Source organism: Phocoena phocoena, chromosome 5 (genome assembly GCF_963924675.1).
Source record: "Phocoena phocoena chromosome 5, mPhoPho1.1, whole genome shotgun sequence".
Lineage (NCBI taxonomy): Eukaryota > Metazoa > Chordata > Mammalia > Artiodactyla > Phocoenidae > Phocoena > Phocoena phocoena.
In genome coordinates, this window is record NC_089223.1 from 105,552,174 (window position 1) to 105,576,878 (window position 24,705).

Genomic DNA, 24,705 nt, shown 5'->3' on the forward strand with positions numbered 1-24,705 from the left:
ACACATATCACTTTAAAAAAAACTTTTTATTGGAGTACAGTTGCTTTACAATGTTGTGTTAGTTTCTACTGCACAGCAAAATGAATCAGCTATACGTATACATAAATTCCCTCTTTTTTGGATTTCCTCCTCATTTAGGTCACACATCACTTTTAATCAGTTTCTTTGGCTAAAGCAAGTTACACGGCCACACCTAAGTTGAAAGGGTGCAGGGCAGTGCAGCACTCTGGGAATATATTCAGTGAATAGCACTAATGGCTAACTCATTATTAACTTTTGCAGATGAAGAAGTTGGGACTGAGAGAAACTAGACCACTTGTAGTGTCATGAAGCTGATTTAGCCAAAATTAAAACTGAGTCTTGGATTCACTACCTAGTATTTTTTTAAATAATGAGCCATGAACTGCTTGCTCTTTACTCCCAGTAAAATTAATTTAAGAGTCTTAATATCAATATTTTATTAAGTAATATAAAATCCTTGTATGGAAATACTTTTGTACCTCTGTCATAAAATATAAAACAGACAAATTAGAAGTCTTTTTCCTCCAGTCTCATTCATATTCTAGAAAATGCCTCAGTGACAAAACACCCGAAATCTTTTTAACCCAGCTGTTTTTATTGGCAGCAAAGGTAAACCATGTTTTATGCTGGTGATTCTAAACACATTGGCTTGAACAGTATCAAATACATAAGCAAAAGAACTGTGAATTCACTTTATATCAAGCACTCTCTGTTGAATTCCTTAGAAACGTACTGACAAGAACTCCAACTAACAATGGCTTTAGGACAGGAGGTTCTTTTTTATCCTCTTAACAGAAACTCTAAAGGTGGATGGCCACTAATATTGGTTAGTAGCTCAATGTTATCAGAGCCCATGGTTCTCCCGTCTTTTCTTATGGACACAGGTGGCTGCAGCTGCTCCATGCATTACACCTGTGATCAAGTTTGGACAAAGGGGGAAGGTTGAAGCCAGCTGTTTCTACACCTTTTATTAGAGAAGCAAAAGCTTTCCCAGAACCAACTCCTACCCTCATTCTAGCAGACCACCACTGAGGTCTCACTTGCCAGGACTAGGATTACATGGCCACCTCTAGTGACAAAAGAGACTAGAAAATGGACACAAAATTATCATTATGATTGACCAAGCCTAATGTTACCCTGAACAAAATAAGTGTCTGTTGGCCATGAATCGCATGGAGTGGGAGGTGGTAGGAAAGAATACTGAGAAAACAACTAACGAGGTCTGCGTCATTCACTGATTGATTAAAAGGTGGTTTTGAAAGAATTTATCTATTATTTTTAAAGTTAACATAGAAACTATTGTGAATAAATTGAAAAATATATTTACTACTGAATTCATGGTAGCTATATTATGTATCTTCTCAATTGATGAAGTTTCTAAAATATAATAAAGCTACTACAGTCAGTTCTGCTATAACGCTTGTTTTGAAAACAAGTTTGTTCCAACAAAACTGTTATATTAGGGAACTGTTTGAGCATAACACAATTTCACATTTGCTTATGTGTGATTTCATCTACTTGAAACACTAGGTGAATGCAGAAAACTGTACCCAGGTGCCCTGAGCTACAGGGGAGGACATAAAACTCACACGTGAACACCCCTCAAGATTACCAGCGACTTCAGTTCATAGCCTGTGGGACTAGCCACACGCATCCACATCTGGTGATGTACATTTCCACCTGATTTCAAATATCACTGCTTCCATCATTTTATTATGACTCAGAAGCTGTAACCCTTCTAATACCCACTTCCACAAGCAAACGTCAGTGCTTCTTCAACACAAAATGCCACATTTATTGTGATATTACTGTATTTCGTAACCATTTATCACTTGTAAAACTGTGCTACCATTCTTTTTTAGTTTTTTATCTTTTTTTTAAAAATGGATCACTGACAAAGCTTTTGAGTGCTCTAACCCTAACCCCCTATTTCCCATAAGTCCTGTATTTTTAATGCACAATTTTGCAGTAGTACTATATTTAAGAGTATATGTCTGCTAGTACCCAGGCAAATACACACAAACATATCATATACATATATGTATATATAATATTAGAGTACAACTGAGACATTTTTAATGTGAATCAAAAAAGCTGATTTTACATCTTCGCAGAATGTGCCTTGAAAAGCATTTATTAAATGTATTTGGGAGGGCTTGTTTAAAAAAAAAGAGACTATCAATTATATTAAACACAAGCCATTCAATACGCCAAGCTATATATAGACGTCTCTATAGTGGGTGAAGATTTGTCATTTATCTTCTAAGATAATTATGCAAATTGTATTCAGCCCACACATCCTGAGTTGGAAAAATGTTTTTCCCCTCTTTTTCCTCATTTATAAACCTTGTCTAACAAGAGTTAACCATGATTCAGAGTGGACAGCACAAAGCTAGATTTTGGCAGTCCCGCTGCAACAAAAAAGAATCTATTCTCCTCCTCAGGGTCTCTCTTTTCTTTAACGAGGGCATACAAAACACTTGGCACACTCCCAGAGCTTCTGAGAAGTGTCCCCTTGAGAAATCTCAGTAAACACGAGGGAAAACAACTTCAAAAAAACTAATGAAAGGCCCGTCACTATTTGCCTTTCTACCCTCCTCCCCGCCCCCCAGGCCTTTGCACTGTCTAGAGTTTCTTCTCAGTTTCAAACATTTTCCTTCCTCTTATTTTCCTCAGGTGAGCTGCCTTTCTCGGACACTCCATGTGCGAAAGGGTCGGGAAAAGATCTTACAGAAATCACACCCTGGCCCAGTGCTTATTTTCCCAAGGATCAGGACCCAGAAGGAAGGGGTTGGGACTGAAAAGACTAATTTCAGGCTAAGGCAGCACGTGGAGAGCAAGAAATCGGAAAGGCTCTAGACCTTTCCCTCCTCTGGCTCCTGCAGCCGAACCCCTCTCCAGTGCAAACCCTTGTTTCCTCAGGAATGCGGATCAGGGTTTGGCAAGTACGTTTTTAGCAAATAATCTCTGAATGTTCGGTGTTTAAAGGCGGAAGCATGACTTTGAGGGCGCACAGTAATCCTTAAAAAAACGATCCTGTCCCCACTGTTGTGATGCAAATGCAAATTCTCATGGCTCCACACTAGCTCCGCGGTCACTTGCGGGTGACTCTAGCTGAGAGTCACCCCCGAGCCCCGTCTGGCTCGGGGCAGCAGAACCGCAACGCAGTGTCCCGGCGCACCTGTACACACCCAGCGGCCCACACTGAACCCATAAGCCGCCGGGTACACACACGCGCGCTTCCCCTCCTCCCGCCGCACCTTGTTCTCTTTCCTTTCCCCGGACTCCCAGCCCTCGGCGCACACAATGGGATGTTTGTTTGCTTCAGCAGCATGTTGCAGCGCAGTCCCTGCTTTGCCTAGCTCGGTTCGGCAGGTCTCTCAGGTAACAGGTGGCAGCTTCCCCTGTTGGATTCTAGGTATAAAAAAGAATGACCTCATAGGGGTGGAGCCCTGGGACTCCGTGGAGGGCAGTCACAGCTAGGTAACCCTGGAGTGAAGCCGGTTGGTTAGAAGGGGGCAGTTAAGCTCCTCAGGCTGGCGGCTTTAACATTTACCCTGAGGCCCTTTAGCAGCCAGCCATTGCCCGCTGGTCCCTAGAGGTGGTCTCTGCCTCCCATGGAGCCCAAAGAAGCCCCCGGGAAAGAAACTATGGGCACCAGGAAAAAGAGTCTGCCCTTCCCGAGGCCCAGGCTCTATATGCTGGAAAGAAGGAAGACTGACCCTGTGGTTGAGAGCAGTGTTCCTGGGGACTACTCTGGTACCTTGACGAGGAGCCAGTCTCACAGGACCGAGTACAACCAGAAATTACAAGGTAACCTACAAAAAACCCATGGCCTTGGTTCCTGCACTCCCAGCTCTTTTCCTCTTACTCTTCCACTTGCAAAGGAAGCAATTAAGGTAGAGGAGAAAATCAAACATTACCTTCCTCTATAAGGAGGAAAGTAAGAAAATAAGAAAATGAAAGTAAATCTAATTCACAAGTTGTAGGAGAAATTTATTATGTCCTTCCATCGTTAAAAAGCCAATTCTGGGGCTTCCCTGGTGGCGCAGTGGTTGGGAGTCCGCCTGTTGATGCAGGGGAAACGGGTTCGTGCCCCGGTCCGGGAGGATCCCACATGCCGCGGAGCGGCTGGGCCCGTGAGCCATGGCCGCTGAGCCTGCGCGTTTGCAGCCTGTGCTCCGCAACGGGAGAGGCCAGCATACAGGAAAAAAAAAAAAACAAACCAAAAAAGGCAATTCTGAATTATTCTCAATATTGTCATGTCTTTCTTTTCCTGCCACATTCCTCTTTTCTTCTCCCTCCTGCACCCAATTTAAGACGTGGGAAGCACTAGAAAGCAAATGATTTAGAAACCTACAAAAGATAGTTTATCTCAATAGACAGGTGTGAGATGTCACACCAGGAGATCTATCTAGGTAATTGTACTGAACTGTGATTGTGGTTATATTAAATAGGGGCCTGAAACTACAATTATGTCTGGGAAAATAAGGGATGTTATAGTCATCGGATAGTATAATAGGATTTCTTGAAAATCACATAGGTGTTCATTCCTTTAGAGTGAATCGAATAACATGCAAATATGGTAAGAGACGTTTAGCACGCTTAGATTGAATGACTGCTGAGGAAATGGCCGTAAGATAATTGGCACAGTTAATATAACATGTCCTGTTTCAGGCCCTGAATTGCTCTCCCTTCCCATCCACCCTCTCTTTTACTTCTCCCTTTTTCTCAAAGGTCATTTGGTCTAGTAAATATCATTTTGATGTGGATGCTGTGCAACTTTTTAAGTAGCCACTGCAGTACCTGTTATGTGATCCCCCAGAACCTGTCTCTCCTACTTCGAGGCACACTGTGTTTAAGCTCTCATAATCCTACCATGAGCTGTCATTCCGGATTGAAAAACTACAATGAGGCTAGAGCGACCAATGGGACAAGCTTGTACTTAGAAGGTCTCTTTCCTCAAAAAATGTGCGTGGACTTCGTGATGCAAATTAATTAAATTAAGTAAGTTAAATGCATTTAAATTAAATCTTTAAAGCTTCCTACTATGAGTTAATGCTTTTAAAAAATCCTGATAGCTCAGGATTAAAATGCACATGTCAAGTCTTGTCCTTAAAGATGGTTGGTTTTTTTTTTAATGGGGAAGGGGTACTATTTGAGCTTTGAAATTAATTTTCTCAAGGCCATGTATAAACTGGAAAAAATGCAAATTTTAAAGTCACGTATATTTGGTTTCCAATCCTGGCTCTTCAATTTACTACCTATAAGACTGAGCAAATCACTTAAAATTTCTGAGCTTCTGTTTCTCTATCTGTGAAAATAGGATAATGATACTTACCACACAGTGTTATTGGGAGAATGAAATTAGATAAGTGCATGAAACACCTAGAATATTGGCTGACACATGGCATGTGTTCCATAAATAGTAGCTATTTTTAATTTTAGGAATGATGGGTACCATAATGTTAGAACAGGACTTGCCTTGTGTTAGCCCCAATTTACTAATCTACTAATCTGTTTCAACTCTTTTCTGTCTTTTGATGAAGAGACCACAAATAAGGAATTCAGGAAAAGCCTACTGCTTTTTCCCTAATAACATGTTTCTTCTTTCCAAGGTTCACTAATTCAGCATCTTTTTGATCCAGATTTTCCATTAGTAAAATAAAAATGGGAATACTTTTTGATATTCTCTTCCTAAACTTAGCTTAAAAAAAAATAAGTCTGTGGCCACAGAATACAGTAGATATTTGTTGGTTACTTTGCAGAAGACTTCAGGCTTCTTATGTACTCCACTGGATTTGTGGTTTTCCTGTGCTCTGTTGGATCCTGTCTCTGAAGGTGGAAGGAAAGACGCAGGAGTTAATCCATGGTCCTAGACCTGACTGTGCTGGAGAAAAATCATCAGGGAGCATAGAGGAGCACATCAGAGCTGTAAAGATAAGCTGACCTCCTGATAAGTAACATTTTAAAGGTGTAACTCTTAATAAAGTCCAAGGCTGATACCTAATGTCTAATAGAGCTTTTAGTATGATTCTTCTGTAACTGGTTTGGCAACAATAGAAGGCATTTTCTCATTAATGTTGGAAGCAATCAGTTCTGTGGTTTGCACTCTCTCATCTGTACTCTACCCTTTATTTTAGTATGATTCTTCTGTAACTGGTTTGGCAACAATAGAAGGCATTTTCTCATTAATGTTGGAAGCAATCAGTTCTGTGGTTTGCACTCTCTCATCTGTACTCTACCCTTTATCATGCAGATGAGTCCTAAACCACTTTAAGAGATTCTTTATTATTGCAATACCAAGAGTTTTTCCTCTGCCTACCTTGGAACTGGCAGTTCCCTGGGAGGCACTGAATAAAGACCTGAGCTAGTTAGAGCCCTCAGGCAGATGGCCCCGAAACAAAGCCATCGTGAGGTCACAGTGTGCTTTCCAATACTGGAAAGCAGCCTCAAATTATTTAGTTGGTTGTCCTTCAGTGCTGTGTTGCTATCTGAATAATACAATTTACTGTTCTGTCTCTGGAAGCAAGTTCTCTAGGGTTCTGGGAAATGTTACATCGTTCTTCGGTGTCCCTGGGCTCACCTCTTAACTATACAGTTTATCCGTTTCATTCAATTTCTGACCGACGTCGCTTTAGTAGTGTGAATCCTAAGCTGTAATAGTTTTTAAATCGTACAGGGGGTGAGAGCTACTAAATTAAACACTAGAACATGATTCTAATGAGATTATCATAAAATCTTTGTAAAAGATTGTGATCACATCCATGTAGTCATTCCTACTAAGCCTCAAGTTGCACAATAATAGTTCAATGCTAGCTACAGTTAGTGGCATCCTTATTCCTTCAACAGGTTCGTTCAGTTAATTGGCGTTTATTGAATATGTTATACGGTGAGCAAAAAACATGATATGGGCCAGGAATAACAACTACAAAATCATTAAGAAAAAGTGTCTGACCTTTACTCCAAAGGGGCCTGAAGTCTCGTAGGGAAAGATAAGACAGGTAAACAAATACAATAAAGGTGCAGGCGAGAGGTAGACATGGGATCAGGGCATCCGCAGAAGGAGGAAATGGTCTATTCAGGATTGGGTGGAGAGGTTGTCGGAAAACACTGTCGTTCAGAGATGGTAAGTGGGGATGGGGTGGAGGTGCAGAATGGGGAGAGAAGCGTATTTTAACATCTTCACTGGGATTATCTCTGTCTGAAATTATGTTGTTTGTTTCCTTATTTATTGTCTATTATCGACACATTTCCCCTCCCATCTCTCACGCCCACCTCCGCCAGTCCATGAAAGGCACCCTATCTTTCTCCTTAACTGTTCCATCTTTGCCCTTGGAATCGTGGTCAGCACACATGAATAGGATTAGTGCCCTCATAAAACACAAGAGATCTTGTTCCCTCCCTCTCTGCTCCCTGCCATGTGAGGATTTGAAAAGTCCGACATCTGTCCACCAGGAAGGGGGTCCTTACCAGCACCTTGAACTTTGATCTTGGACTTCTCAACTGCAAAAACTGTGAAAAACAAATGTTTGTTGTTTAAGCCACCCCGTTTATGGTATTTTTGTAACAGCAGCCCAAATCGACTAAGATAGTTGGTCAGTTACTTTTATCCTCTGTGGCCACGCTAAGCTTCTGGTTAATTTTTTGGCCAGTGCATATTTTTGCTAGTATCAGGTGAAAGAGTGAGAGTGGGTGGGTTAAATGTCCTCACAGCTGCAGATAACACAACAACAAAAAATCACATCTCCAATTCATGTTAGGTCTGCGATGTTTTCTTTTTCGCAAAGGCTATCATATCATTTTCATTATAAAAGGATTGATTGGTTGTTTTTATGAAATCCTGAAATGTTCTCACTATGGTGACAATAAATGAACCACTCTCCTGCATGGACTTTATACGGAATAAGATATTTTGCAGTATGAGGACAAATGGCTCAAAGACTAAGTTAGACTTGGTCAGATTATGGGAACAGTTAATTTGTAATGATTTTTTTTTTTCGGTACGCGGGCCTCTCACTGTTGTGGCCTCTCCCGTTGCGGAGCACAGGCTCCGGACGCGCAGGCTCAGCGGCCATGGCTCACGGGCCCAGCCGCTCCTCGGCATGTGGGATCTTCCCGGAACGGGGCACAAACCCATGTACCCTGCATCGGCAGGTGGACTCTCAACCACTGCACCACCAGGGAAGCCCAATTTGTAATGATTTTTAAGAATACAAACTAACCTGTAAGTGAAGAGGATGAGCTGTTAACACTGGAAGATTTGATGAGTTTTGTTCAAGGGGTAATGAAGGGTGTAATAAAAGTAATTGTCCAGCTGTTCGTGCATGGTTCTCTCCTGGTGCTATGAGTCCTTTTTGTTCCTGCCTGTTCTTTGAGTACTGTAAAAGTAACTCCTTCCCCTTTACCTGCCTTTAGTGCAATGGGAAGTACTTGGATCAGTAATGTGACTGTTAACAGTATAAAGGCACTGTTAAAGCTAAGTAACGTCTCTCTCGTTGCATGCATAGAAACCCAAAAGAAGCATGATATTTTACTTTCTTTCTTTTCCAGTAAAGGTATTTTGCAGTTTTTAGAGGACACATTGGATCAAATAAAGTGAGTCCCAGAAATCAAGAAAGTTTGAGCTATTCCACTACTACCACATTGTGATGGGAAAATTTATTCCTTCCATATTTAACTGATGTATCTCTAGATATAACTTTTTTAAAGGTAGCAAACACAGCTTCTAATTCTATTTTTTGTCCATAAAAATGATGGCTTTACCAAAACACAAAATGAGAAATCAAGAGGGAGGTATGAGCTAATGGAAGAAAGGAAGGAGAGGAAGAGGAAGAGAGAAAATTCAGATGTGCTGAGCACAGATAGAAATGAACCTTAAAATAGTGATATAGTTGGGGAAAAGGTGAGTGAGAGAAAAGCACTCAAGCTACATTCATCTTTGCTTCTGTTGGTACAGGAAAAGGGAAAACGGTCTTTTTATAGAATTACTTTTTCTTGATACCCTAATCATATTAACTTCAGTGTTTCTGTGGGTATTGATTTCCTGCTGATGGTGGATTATTGCAAGAATTGCTAAACTTGTCAGCAGTATCACCCTGAGCACCAGGCAAGACTTGACTTCAGGTGGAGCTTTAGAGCGCCCCCCTGTGGCCCCCTCTCCACCAAGCAGGTGAGGAGTCCTTGGGGCCAAGGTTCCTGGCTGCCTGGGATCCTTAACCTCATTTCTAGACTAAGTTCAGGGCATCTGGGACCATGGAATTTTCTGTTCAACTGGTCCCAATCACTGCCAGCAAGGCCTGTTGGGACCTCCTCCCAATCCCTTTCTCCTTAGGACAGACTGTGGTTGCTGGTGGGCACACCCTTTGGCTCCAGGGCCAGTCGGTTATGGAGGTGTGTCTGGAGCTCGATCATGCTGAGGTGTTCACACCATGCCTACCAGGCCCTTTGTGGGTGGAGGAGCTGGTAGAGGGAAGGGTAGGGATACAGGCCTCATGACTGGGGAGAGGGATTGTGCCCAGGGCCTCCTGCTAAGTTTTGGCGTGAAACTCTGAGGGACCTGAGAGATCTAATCTTGAACTTGGCCTTCCAGATGGTTATGAAGGTATATTTATTCAAGATGGAAGGATATAACATATTTTATTTAACAGTTTGCCAGCTTGACTTACAACTTTTAAATATGTAGATAAGGTATGCAGCCTCCGTTTATACACTTGCTCCAGGCCCAAAAAGGAGGCTACTTATGACTGTTATCTACATTCAGGATATAGCTTTCTTTTTATACTAGGCTGTGGAAAGAGGAAAGGAAGGGAAGCGGAGGGAAGGAAAGACATCGTGACTGTCAACCACCAGAAGCCGTGTCAGCCAGGGGCTTTCACACATTTTTATTTGATCCCAACACCTTTTCAGTTGGGGTTTTATAGTTGAAAAAATAGGTATATAAAGGAGAAATGACTTTCCCTCTACCCTCCTACATTCAATAGCCGGGCCTATGAGCTAAACAAACAATAGGCAGCTTAACAGGAGAAAAAGTATACGAGGGTATTCATTTTGAATGTTACATGCCGGGAAGCATCACAGGAAAAAAGAAGTGAATAACTCGAAAAAGGTTAGGATTAGAGAGCTTATATACTATCTTAATAGGGGAAGGAGAGGAGAAATGTAGGCCACTTAGGGGAGAGTAAATAATTTTAGGAAAGATGGATGGGCCCTTAGAAGAACCGCAGGGATACGTAATAGTTGGTGACAAAGTCTGTCTGGCTGTGGTGTCACTTCTAGTCTCCTGTCCTGTGAGAGGAGTCAACGTCCCCTGGTTGACAGTTGAGCTCCTTTTGGAGGATCTGTCTCTAGGCAGATAAGGGAGTGAAGAGAAAGCCTCTCCCTGCATTTGCTGCTTTTCAAGTGCTTTCAGCTCAAAATGATCAATGTACCAAAGTAACAAATTTGGGGGTGGCATGTCCTAAACTCCTTCAGGTGGTAGAGTTTGGATTTCATCATAGGTGCTTTAAATATTTGCAAAATTAAATGCAACTCATTCATTGACTTAGTAGGTATTTAATCTGTAGGGTATATTAGTAATGAGAAGTCAAAGCACTTTGAGGGTTGCAATACATGTTTTGTGATGTGATGACATTCCTCTGCTACTATGATAAAACTCGACCTGCTAAATTTTTTACTTTGGAATTCACGTTCTTTCTCTGTTATTATTGTGACATGCCACTGCTGGTGTGTTGTTGCTGTTTAATAAATGCTATCTTTTGGTTTAATTGTCAGGAAACAAAATTACAAAGTTAGGTTAAGCAAACCTGCCCTATTGTAATAGCTTAATCATCTCCATTTCCCACTTCCTTGGATATCTTGACACTATTACCTTAATTTTATGCCTGTTTCATTTATTGGTATCTCAATAAAACTTAACATGCATCCACAAAACTGAAAACCCTATTTTATAGCAGTGGGTGGTGGTGATGGTGGTGTATACATTTGCAAATGAAAAGAATGGAATTATATACTGGAAACAAGTAGTTCTTTACCTAGGTAGGTGATATTTCAATAGAATTCTATGAAGTCAGCCTAAATTGTGAGTCTTAAATGCAGCAGGAAAATAGAGTGTTATGATTAAAGCCCTTGTCCCAGGTTGTTCTGAACAATTTTTTTCTTGATTAATGAGTCAGAGAAGAAATGAATACTCTGTGATACCTGGACTGAGGCCCTTGAGAGCAAATATAATCTTGACTGTCTGACATCCAGCTCTTACGTAAAGAAGAAAACCTAAAGGTCACGTCATCTTGCTGCTGCTCTAAGCACGCTGAGCCGTTGTACCCCTCAGAGAAATGGTCTTTCCTGAATGCTTTTCAATGTTAGGTCTCCAGTGTCACTATAGAAGTTGGCACAGATTTCTGCTTCTGTCTTTGTTGTGAAATAGTTGATGAAGACATTGTTTACTTCTCTCAGTGCCATCCAGTTTTATTCAAGGAAAAACTTTGGCTCTTCTTAAGAATTAGAATATGTCCCCTTTCCAGATAAAAACAAGCAATTTAGTGTATATATTTAGCTGCCTGAAACTTGAAGTCAGTTTTGTACCTAATGCCTGGTCTTTTATTAGCTACTTCCCCCCCACCCCCCAATTTTTTCCTCCAAATATCTGCAAGTATGGATTCTCATCACTGAGATCTCTGCTCACCTTCTGGGAGAGTCCTTCCTGACCATTCTACCTACAGCTGTGTAGAAGAGGAAAGACTTTTCCTTTCTCCTCTTAGGTTCTGTGGCTGGGACATGTGAGTAGAACTTAAGAGACAGAATAACAGGAGAAAAAGCACACACATTTTATTTGATGTTAATATTTGTACATGACACAGAGGGTTTCATAGAAAGAAGCAAGAATCCCAATGCAGTTAGACCCAGGGGCTTATATATCATTTTGACAAAGAGTGATAACTTGTGGAAATGTGGCAAGACAAAGGAAAAGGGGGTTTGAGCTAAGGGTATTAAACTGTGGGGAAGTGAACAGGAAACATATGGTGGAAACTAATGGAATGTAAGGGTTATTTCAGTAAGATCTGTTTGTACAGACTCATCTTGATGTCAACTCCCTGTCTCCAGTGACAAGAATTCTCTCCTCTTCCTGACACAGGGAGGGCATAGAGCTCTTCCTGAACCCGCTGCTTCTCAATTGCCTTCAGTTCAAAGTAATCAACATGCCAGAGAGGTATATTTTGGGATGGTATTTTCTAATCCCTTTCAGTGACCTTCATACTACCTGTTGCTCTCTGGAATTATGCTTTTCTATTCTATTTTGCCCCTCTCTTCCACTTGAACATAATTTTCCTTGGGAGTAGAGAGTTAGTCTTATTTTAACACTTAAGCAGTGCCTGGTATATGGTAGATGCTCAGCTCAAAGACTACTTACTCAATGATTTAAAACGATTCCATGACTCATTATAACTATATTGATCTGTATCATTGGTATATTGGCTTTTACAATTCTGTCATTCCCATTTCCCCACTATTTAATTGGAGTCAATTTTTGAGTTAACCCCTCTAACTTCTCTTTCTGTAAAAATAGAGAATATAAATAAATAAACTTAAATAAAGAAGAAAATAGAATTCCTTGGCCAAAGAAAATGAAATCTCAGTTTTAATGAATTTATCCAACAAGCATTTATCCGACAAGTTAATACGTGGTTAACACCAACTAGATCCTGAGAATATAAAAGTAACCAGAAGTGAACCCAGCCTATGGAGTGAGACAGGCAGTGAACCAATGATTGTAGCAATAAGTGCCTGAGGTAAGGCTGCAGTTTGGGTTCCTGGGTTGCAGATTCTGAGGTGGAAATTTGGGTGCAGGAGGTTTATTAGGGAATGTTCTTATGATCACCACCTGGGCAAGAGAAGGGACAGGCAGAAGATAGGGAGAAAGAGAGAGAGCTTGAGCTGTGATCTGATCTCAGTGAAAGCCTTAGCCAACTCTAAGGCAAGTTCTGAAGATGAGATGATCCTTTGGACTTGTCACAGTGCTGTGAAGAACCTGGGCCCTTATATCATCACCCTTCAGGTTATTGGATGGGGCCACCTTGGAAAGGGAGCATGACCTGAGAAGTGCTCTCATCTGAGATAATTCCTGAAAATGAGCTGTCTGCTGGTGACACTCCCAGCAGTGGGGCAAGAAGTCCTTTTTTTCCTGAAGGGGAACTGGTCAGCTCATCACAGCACTGACCCGAAATTAGTGGTTATTAATATATTAGAGACACAAGTAAATCAATATAGGGATTGTGATGAGAAAGAGCTTAGCTGGACCTCTAAAATGTCAAAATAAGAGACACTGAAATCTGAATCTTGAAATCCAGTTTGTATTTTTTCTGGGGGGAAGAGGGCATTCCAGAAAGAGGGATTAAACATGTCCTAGTGCATGGAACAAGGTAATAAAATTGGTTTTCCCGTCTGGGGTTCATAGCTGAAAAAGATGACACTAATACAACTAGCATCTGTACTAGGCATGTGGGTACATTACATCATTTCATGCTCTTAACAACTTTGCTAAGAAGTTATTGTCAAATATTTATAGATAATAAAATTAAGGTTACAAGAGGTGCAGACACTTGCCCAGCGTTACGCAACTAGTAAGCGGTAACGTCAGAGTTATACTGAGGTCTACTTGACTCCAAGGTCCATGCTTTTTCAACCACTATGCAATCTCTGTTGTTCTAACCCCAGATTTTAGTAGTACCTCTTTTGTGGTTTGTTTTTAAGGAATAGGCTGACTTTGATACAATTTTGAACAATACTCCAAAACATCAAGATACCCTTAAATTCTACCAGCACATTCACCTGCAATCTTAAAATCAACAGTGACCAGTAAGTGCTTTCCAGAAGCTGTGTTATTTTATGCTTTTCAACAAAATGTTTTATGTGGAAAGAAGTTAGAATGATATGCAATTGCAATGAATGAGAGGTACACTTAGATTCACTAGAACATTCCACTCTAAAAATACAAACCTAATGATTTGAATTATCTAGTCTTTGAAACCTGCCCCTCCTCACTAACTACAGAGCACACAGCAGGAGGAGAATGTCTGATGGAAAGCTGGGTCATAGTGTCAAACTATATTGCTCCTCTGCTTAATATTCCGCAATGCTTTTACATGTTCTCTAGCAGTAGTGTCCAAACAGAGGTACAGGCAGCCCAGAGGGGGGTTTCAAGAAAATTCATTATGAAAGAAAAAAATAAGTTAATCTTTTAGTCTTATCCTTTGAAAATATCTATTTTGTGTATTTTTTATCATGTATGTGATACATTAATACCACCCATGCATTGGAGGTACTTCCTCAAAACAGTTTAACTGACCCATGAACAAAACAGTTTGGGATGAAATTTTGACACATGCTACAACAGGATGAATCTTGAAGACATGATGCTAAGTGAAATAAGCCAGACACAAAAGTACAAGTATTCTATGATGCCACTTAAAAGAGGTACCTGGAATAGTCAAATACATAGAGACAAAAAGTAGAATGGTGGTTGCCAGAGGCTGGGGGGAAAGGAGAATAGGGAGTTAATGTTTAATGGGTCCAGAGTTTCAGTTTGGGAAGATGAAAAAGTTCTGGAGATGGTTGGTGGTGATGGTTGCACAACAATGTGAATGTACTTAAAGCTGAACTGTGCACTTAAAGATAGTTAACATGGTAAATTTTATGTTCTGCACATTTTACCATGAGAAAAAAATTAATAAAGTTGGAGACCCCATGTCATAACATTAACATGGGTATAAGGCCTCTCACACCATGACTCTATCTTTCCATGTCTGGCCTGAGGGACAGTTTTACTTCGGATTGTCTTGCCTTGACACCTGCTGTTTCCTCAGCCTGGAGTGTTCTCCCTCATCTTGGTTGTTTTATAACCCCCTATTTACCTTTTCAATTCTATCTTTCTGTTGTTACACCCAAAATATATTTGAGTGTCCCATCCTGTATACATTTCTCATATTCGTTATTCACATGCCAATGTCTCTTACATTTGGTTGAACTTCTTGAGGACAGGAGCATTGGTATCGTCAGCAGTTAGGGAAAGGAGGGCCTGTACTCAATAATCCTGTTTGTTATGTAAATGAGTGGGTAAATGAATGAATTCATGAACAATAAATGGATGGTGTGGCAGTTGTGCAGTGAATATCCAGAATGGATACAGGAGGCCCTTCCCCATGATGTGCTCCCTGGAAGCCAGGTCCAAATCACGTCACTGACTTCAGGGTCACAGGTCCTGGTTATGGATCTAGCTCAGATGAGGGAATTATTTATTAATTTTTATCATACCACATATTTATCTTCTTCATATTGTGTTTTCTTGGTCACCCTTTACAATTCTGTTCTCATTAGCAAGGGCATACAAAAATCAGACTTACCTCATCCTGGAGGATGTATATGTTATCTCTTGAAATGTAACCTTACATTTTTATAACCAGATTTAGATAAAGAAATTATTTTCATTCTGGGCTAAGTGAAGATTCTGAGTGATTTCCTCCTTTTTTTTTTTTTTTTTTTTTTGCGATACGCGGGCCTCTCACTGTTGTGGCCTCTCCCGTTGGGGAGCACAGGCTCCGGGCGCGCAGCCTCAGCGGCCATGGCTCACGGGCCTAGCCACTCCGTGGCATGTGGGATCTTCCCAGACCGGGGCACGAACCCATGTTCCCTGCATTGGCAGGCGGACTCTTAACCACTGCACCACCAGGGAAGCCCCTACAAATTGAAGTTTTGTGGCAACCTTGTGTCAAGCTAGTCTATTGCGCCATTTTTTCCAATAGCATTTGCTGACTTCGTGTCTCTGTATCACATTTTGGCAATTCTCACAAAGTAAATTATAATACTTTTTCATTATTCATTTGTTATGGTGAGCTGTGATGTTACTATTGTAATTGTTTAGAGTGCCAGGAACTGCACCTATATAAGGTGGCAAGCAATCTATAAATGTTGTGTATTTTCTCACTGCTCCATCGACAGCCTGTTTCCCTGTCTCTTTCCCTCTCCTTAGGCTTCCCTAATCCCTGAGACACAAGGATGTTGAATTTAAGCCAGTTAATAACCCTACAATGGCCTCTAAATGTTCAAGTGAAAGGAAGAGTCACACATCTCTCACATTAAATCAAAAACTAGAAATGATTACGCTTGGTGAAGAAGGTATATCAAAACAAACTAGGCCTCTTACACCAAGCAGTTAGCCAAGTTTTGAATGCAAAGGAAAAGTTTTTGAAGGAAATTAAAAGTGCTACACCAGTAAACACATGAATGACAAGCAAGTGAAACAGCCTTAATGCTGAGATGGAGAAAGTTGTAGTGGTTCGGATAGAAGATCAAAACAGCCACAACATTCCCTTAAGCCAAAGCCTAATCAAGAGCAAGGCCCGGGCTTCCCTGGTGGCACAGTGGTTGGGAGTCCGTCTACCGATGCAGGGGACATGGGTTCGTGCCCTGATCTGGGAAGATCCCACATGCCATGGAGCAGCTAGGCCCGTGAGCCACGGCCACTGAGCCTGCGCCTCCAGAGCATGTGCTCCACAACAGGAGAGGACACAACAGTGAGAGGCCTGTGTACTGCAAAAAAAAAAAGAAAGAAAGAAAGAAAAAAAGAGCAAGGCCCTAACTCTCTTCAATTCTGTGAACACTGAGAGAGGTGAGGAAGCTGAAGAAGAAAAGTTGGAAACTAGCAGTGCTTGGTTAATGAGGTTTAAGGAAAAGTGCAAGGTGAAGCAGCAAGTGCTGATGTAGAAGCTGCAGCAAGTTATCTAGAAGATCTAGCTAAGATAATTAATGAAGGTGGCTACAATGAACAACAGATTTTCAATGCAGATGAAACAGCCTTCTATTGGAAGAAGATGCCATCTAGGACTTTCATAGCTAGAGAGGAGAAGTCAATGCCTGGCTTCAAAGCTTCAAAGGACAGGCTGACTTTGTTAGGGGCTAATGTACCTCGTAGCTTTAAGTTGAAACCAGTGCTCATTTACCATTCCAAAAATCCTAGGGTCTCTAAGAATGATGCTCAGTTTACTCTTCCTATGTTCTATAAGTGGAACAGCAAAACCTGGATGACAGCACATTTGTTTACAACATGGTTTACTGAATATTTTAAGCCCAATGTTGAGAACTATTGCTCAGAAAAAACATTTCTTTCAAAATATGACTGCATATTGACAAGGCACCTGGTCACCCAAGAGGTCAGATGGAGGTGTACAATGAGATTGATGTTGTTTTCGTGCCTGCTAACATGACTTTCATTCTGCAACACATGGATCAAGGTATAATTTTGACTTTCAAGTCTTATTATTTAAGAAATACATTTCATAAGGCTATAGCTGCCATCAATAGCAATTCCTCTGATGAATTTGGGCAAAGTAAATGGAAAACCTTCTGGAAAGGATTCACCATTCTAGATGCCAGTAAGAACATTTGTGATTCATGGGAGGAAGTCAAAATATCAACACTAACAGGATTTTGGAAGGAGTTAATTCCAACCCTCATGGATGACTTTGAGGGGTTTAAGACATTAGCAGAGGAAGGAACTACAGAGGTGGTAGAAATAGCAAGACAACTAGAATTAGAAGTTGAGGTTGAAGATGCGACTAAATCGCTTCAATCTCATGATAAAACTTCAACAGATGAGGAGATGCTTCTTATGGATGAGCAAAGAGAGTGGTTTCTTGAGATAGAAACTACTCTTGGTGAAGATGCTGTGAAGATTGTTGAAATTAGCATAAAGGATTTAGAACATTACAAATGCTTAGTTGATAAAGCAGTGGCAGGGTTGCAGAGATTAACTCCAATTTTGAAAGAAATTCTACAGTGGGTAAAATGCTATCAAACAGCCTTCCATGCTAAAGCGAAATCTTTCATGAAAGGAAGTGTCAAACAATGTGGCAACCTTCATCATTGTCTTATTTTAAGAAATTGCCAGGCCTGGTAGCAGTTTCCTTCAGAGCAGGTAGTGACTGCTCCTTGGGGAGCAAAGAGGAGGCCCAGGCTGTGTGGCCATTCTTGGGCGTGCACAGCCCAAAGTTCTTTGTTTAGAGTCAGTGATATTTTAAGCCTGGAGGAAGACCCAGAGAAATTAAATTACTTACCCGGGGCCAGAGGGAAAGTAAAAAGGAAGCCTAGACTTGGCCCCAAGTCTTCAAATAGAGTACGCTTGCCATTATATCACACTGGCCTCAGGCTTCTGGAGCAGTAAGATGGCAGAGTAGAAGGATATGAGCTCACCTCCTCTCATGAAAACACCAAAATCATAACTAACTGCTGAACAACCATCAACAAAAGAGACTTGAACCTACCAAAAATGATATTCTACACACAGAGACAAAGAGGAAGCCACAGTGAGATGGTAGCAGGGGCACTTTCACAATTTAATCAAATCCCATAACTGCTGAGTGGGTGACCCACAAACTGGAAAATAACTACATCACAGAGATTCCCCCACAGGAGTGAGAGCTCTGAGCACCACGTCAGGCTCCCCAGCCTGAGGGTCTGGCATTGGGAAGAGGAGCCCCCAGAACATTTGGCTTTCAAGGCCAACAGGGCTTAAGTGTAGGAGTTCCACAGAACTGAAGGAAGCACAGACTCTGTCCTTGGAGGGCGCACACAAGCTTTCACGTGCACTGGGACCAAGGGCAAAGCAGTGACTCCATAGGATCCTGGGCCAGACCTACCTGTGGGTCTTGGAGGGTCTCCTGGGGAGACAGGGGTCAACTGTGGCTCACTGTGAGGGCAAGGACTGGTGGCAGATACCCCAGGGAACACTCATTGACATGAGCTGTCCTGGAGTTGCCATTTTGGCACCAAGACCTGGCCCCACCCAGCAGCCTGCAGGCTCCAGTGCTGGGATGCTTCAGGTCAAACACCAAATAGGGTGAGAACACAGCCCCACCCATCAGCAGACAGGTTACCTAAAGTCTTCCTGAATTAACAGCTGCCAATAAACACACTCCTTGACACAGCTCTGCCCACCAGAGGGACAAGATTCAGCTCCGCCCACCAGTGAGCAGGTACCAGTCCCTCCCACCAGGAGCCTGCACAAATCCCCACACCAACCTCACCCACCAGGGAGCAGACACCAGAACCAAGAAGAATTACAATCTTGCAGCCTGAAGAATGGAGACCACAAACACAGAAAGATAGACAAAGTGAGACAGCAGAGAAATATGCTCCAGATGAAGGAACAAGATAAAATCCCAGAAGAACAGCTAAGTGAAGTAGAGACAGGCAATCCACCTGAAAAAGAGTTCAGAGTAATGATGATCCAAAATCTTGCAAAAAGAATGGAAGCACAGACCAAGAGGATATAAGAAATGTTTTATAAAGAGCTAGAAGATTTAAAGAACAAACAAACAGTGATGAACAATACAATACCTGAAATGAAAAATGCACTAGAAAGAATCAATAGCAGAATAAATGAGGCAGAAGAATGAATAAGTGAGCTGGAAGACAGATTGGTGGAAATCACTACTATGAAACAGAATAATGAAAAAAAAATGAAAAGAGATGAGGACAGTCTGAGACCTCTGGGACAACATTAAACACACCAACATTCACATTATAGAGGTCCAAGAAGAAGAAGAGAGAGGGAAAGAGCCTGAGAAAATATTTGAAGAGATAATAGCCAGAAACTTCCCTAACATGGGAAAGGAAACATTCTCTCAAGTCCAGTGAGTGCAGAGAGTCCCATATAGGATAAATCCAAGAAGGAATATACCAAGGCACATGTTAATCAAACTGGCAAAAATTAAAGACAAAGAGAAAACTTTAAAAGCAGCAAAGGAAAAGCAACAAATAACATACAAGGGAATCCCCATAATGTTATCAGCTGATTTTTCAGCAGAAACTCTTCAGGCCAGAAGGGAGTGGCATGGTATATTTCAAGTGATGAAAGGGAATAACCTACAACCAAAAATACTCTACCAGCAAGGCTCTCATTCAGATTCGACAGAGAAATCAAAATTTACACAAGCAAAGGCTAAGAGAATTCAGCAGCACCAAACCAGCTTTATACCAAATGCTAAAGGAATTTCTCTAGATGGAAAAGAAGTGGCCACAACTAGAAGCAAAAAAATTACAAATGGGAAAGCTCACCAGTAAAGGCAGTCATACAGTAAAGGCAGGAAATCATCCACACACAAGTATGACATCAAAACCAGCAATTGTGAGAAGAGGAGAGTACAAATGCAGGATATTGGAAATGCATTTGAAATTAAGAGACCAGCAAACTAAACAATCTTGTATAGAAATATAGACGTCTATATCAAAACCTCGTGATAACCACAAACCAAAATTTACGATACACACACAAAAAAGAAAAACAATCCAAACACAACACTAAAAATAGTCATCAAATCACAAGAGAATAGAACAAAAGAGGAAGGAAAGAAAAAAAGACCTATAAAACCAAATCCAAAACAATTAACAAAATGGCAATAAGAACATACGTATTGATAATTACCTTAAACGTAAAAGGATTAAATGTTCCAACCAAGACATAGACTGGCTGAATGAACCCCAAAACAAGATCTGTATATATGCTGTCTACAAGAGACCCACTTCAGATCTAGGGACAAACAGAGACTGAAAGTGAGGGGACTGAAAAAGTTTTCCATGCAATGGAAATCAAAAGAAAGCTGGAGTAGCAATACTGATATCAGACAAAATAGACTCTAAAATAAGGACTATTACAAGAGACAAAGAAGGACACTACATAATGATCAAGGGAATCAACCCAAGAAAAAGATGTAACAATTGTAAATATATATGCACCTAACACAGGAGCACCTCAATATATAAGGCAAATGCTAACAGCCATAAAAGGAGAAATCGACAGTAACACTATAATAGTGAGGGACTTTAACACCCCACTTACATCAATGGACAGCTGATCCAGACAGAAAATGAATAAGGAAACACAGGCCTGAAATTACACATTAGACCAGATAGTCCTATTGATATTTATAGAGCATTCCATCCAAAAGCAGCAGAATACATATTCTTCTTAAGTGTGCACAGAACATTCACCAGGATGGATCACATGTTGGTTTATAAAGCAACCCTTGATAAATTTAAGGAAACCGAAATCACATCAAGCAACTTTTCTGACCACAATGCCATGAGATTAGAAATCAACTACAAGGAAAAAACCTGCAAAAAAAACAAATATGTGGAGGCTAAATAATATGTTACTAAACAACCAATGGATCACTGAAAAAGTCAAAGAGGGAATTTAAAAAAATACCTAGAGACAAATGAAAATGAAAACACAACAATCCAAAACCTATGGGACGTAGCAAAAGCAGTTCTAAGAGGGAAGTTTATAGCAATAAAATCTTACATCAGGAAACAAGAAAAATCTCAAATAAACAACCTAACTTTATCCCTAAAGCAACTAGAGAAAGAAGAAGAAGCAAAACCCAAAGTTAGTAGAAGGAAAGAAATCATAAAGATCAGATCAGAAATAAATGAAAAAGAAATGAAGGAAACAATAGAAAAGATCAATGAAACTAAAAAGCTGGTTCTTTGAAAAGATAAGCAAAATTGATAAACCTTTAGCAAGACTCATCAAGAAAAAAGGGAGTGGACTCAAATCAATAAAATTAGAAATGAAAAAGGAGAAGTTACAACTAACACCGCAGAGATACAAAGGATCATACGAGACTACTACAAGTGACTATATGCCAATAAAAAGGACAACCTAGAAGAAATGGACAAATTCTTAGAAAGGTACTATCTCCCAGACTGAACCAGGAAGAAATAGAAAATATGAACAGACCTATCACAAGTACTGAAATTGAGACTGTGATTAAAAAACTCCCAACAAACAGAAGTCCAGGACCAGATGGCTTCACAGGCAAATTCTATCAAACATTTAGAGACAAGTTGACACCTATCCTCTGAAACTATTCCAAAAAATTGCAGAGGAAGGAATACCCCCAAACTCATTCTATGAGGCCACCATCACCCTGATACCAAAACCAGACAAAGATACTACAAAAAAAGAAAATTACAGGCCAATATCACTGATGAACATAGACACAAAAATCCTCAGCAAAATACTAGCAAACTGAATTCAACAATACATTGAAAGGATCAGAGACCATGACCAAGTGGAATTTATCCCAGAGTGCAAGGATTTTTCAATATATGCAAATCAATCAGTGTGATACACCACATCAACAAATTGAAGAATAAAAACCATATGATCACCTCAATAGATGCAGAAAAAGCTTTTGACAAAATTCAACACCAATTTATGACAAAAACTCTTGAGAAAGTGGGCATAAAGGAACCTACTTCAACATAATAAAGGCCATATATGACAAACCCACAGCTAACATCATACTCAGTGGTGAAAAGCTGAAAGCACTTCCTCTAAGATCAGAAACAAGACAAGGATGCCCACTCTCAACACTTTTATTCAACATAGTTTTGGGAGTCCTGACAGCGGCAATCAGAGAAGAAAAAGAAATGAAAGGAATCCAAATTGGAAAAGAAGAAGTTAAACTGTCACTGCTTGCAGATGACATAATACTATACATAGAAAAGCCTGAAGATGCTACCAGAAAGCCACTAGAGCTCATCAGTGAATTCGGTAAAGTTGCAGGTTACAAAATTAATACATGGAAATTTCTTACATTTCTATACATCAACAACATAAGATGAGAAATAGAAATTAAGGAAACAATCCCATTTACCATCTCATTAAGAAGAATAAAATACCTAGGAATAAACCTACCCAAGGAGTCAAAAGATCTGTACTCTGAAAACTATAAGATGCTGATGAAAGAAGTCGAAGATGACACATACAAATGGAAAGATATACCATGTTCTTGGATTGGAAGAACGAATATTGTCAAAATAGCTACACTACCCAAGGCAATCTACAGATTCAATGCAATCCCTATCAAATAACCAATGGCATTTTTCACAGAACTAGAACAAAAATTTTTCAATTTGTATGGAAACACAAAAGACCCTGAATTGCAAAAGCAATCCTGAGAAAGAAAAACAGAGCTGGAGGAATCATGATCCCTGACTTCAGACTATTCTACAAAGCTACTAGTCATCAAAACAGTATGGTCCTGCCACAAAACAGAAATATAGACCAATGGAAGAGGATAGAAAGCTCAGAAATAAACCCATGCATCCATGGTCAATTTATCTATGACAAAGGAGACAAGACCATACAATGGAGAAAAGACAGTCTCTTCAGTAAGTGGTGCTGGGAGAACTGCACAGCTACATGTAAAAGAATGAAATTAGAACACACCCTAATACCACACACAAAAATAAACTCAAAATGGATTAAAGACCTAAATGTAAGACAGGATACTATAAAACTCTTAGAGGAAAGCATAGGCAGAACACTCCTTGACATAATTGCAGGATGATCTTTTTGGATCCACCTCCTAAAGTAATGAAAATAAAAATAAACAAATGGGACCTAATGAAACTGAAAAGCTTTTTCACAGCAAAGGAAATCATAAACAAAATGAAAAGACAACCCTCAGAATGGGAGAAAACATTTGCAAATGAAGAAACCAATAAGGGATTAATCTCCAAAATATACAAAGAGCTCATGCGTCTCAATAGCAATAAAACCAAACAACCCAATCAAAAAAGGGCAAAAGATCTATATAGACATTTCTCCTAAGAAGACAAACAGAAAGCTAAAAAGCACATGAAAAGATGTTCAAAATCACTAATTATTAGAGAAATCCAAATCAAAACTACAATGAGGTATCACCTCTCACCAGACAGAATGGCCATAATCAAAAAGTCTACAAGCAATAAATGCTGGGAAAAAAAAAAAAAAGACACACACACAAAAAAAATAATAAATGCTAGAGAGGGTGTGGAGAAAAGAGAACCCTCTTGCACTCTTGGTGGGAATGTAAATTGATACAGCCTCTATGGAGAACAGTATGGAGGTTCCTTAAAACAAGTAAATATATAGCTACCATATGATCCAACAATCCCACTCCTGGGCATATATCTGGACAAAACTCTAGTTTGAAAAGATACAGGCACCCCTATGTTCATAGCAGCACTAGTTACAATAGCCAACACATGGAAGCAACCTAAATGTCCATTGACAGATGAATGGATAAAGATGTGGTACATACATATACAATGGAATATTACTCAGCCATAAAAAGAATGAAATAATGCCATTTGCAACAACGTGGATGGACCTAGAGATTATTATATTATACTAAGTGAAGTAAGCCAGACAGAGAAAGATAAATATCATATGATATGCTTATATGTGGAATATAAAAAGGTGATACAAAAGAACTTATTTACAAAACAGAAATAGACTCACAGACTTAGAAAACAAACTTATGGTTACCAAAGGGGCCAGGGGGTGGGGGAATAAATTGGGAGTTTGGGATCGACGTATCCACACTACTATACTTAAAATAGATAACCAACAAGGACCTGCTGTATAGCACAGCATACTCAGTATTTTGTAATAACCTATAAGGGAAAAGAATCTGAAAAAGTAGATATATATACGTATGTATAACTGAATGAGTTTGCTGTACACCTGAAACTAGCATGACATTGTAAATCAACTATAGTCCAATAAAAAATAAATTTTAAAAAAGGAATGTTTTAAAATTCCAGTCTTCAGCAACCACCACCCTGATCTGTCAGCAG

General features: G+C 40.1%; 1 protein-coding gene across 1 annotated transcript in view; it reads left to right on the forward strand.

Moving 5' to 3' along the window:
- Positions 1 to 3,638: 3,638 nt before the first annotated feature.
- Positions 3,639 to 24,705, forward strand: part of ARHGEF38 (Rho guanine nucleotide exchange factor 38) — a 153,668-nt gene continuing 132,601 nt past the window's right edge. Inside the window, exon 1 of the mRNA XM_065878263.1 lies at positions 3,639 to 3,834. Coding sequence (XP_065734335.1) covers positions 3,639 to 3,834 — 196 coding nt within the window. The remainder of the gene's footprint in view (positions 3,835 to 24,705) is intronic.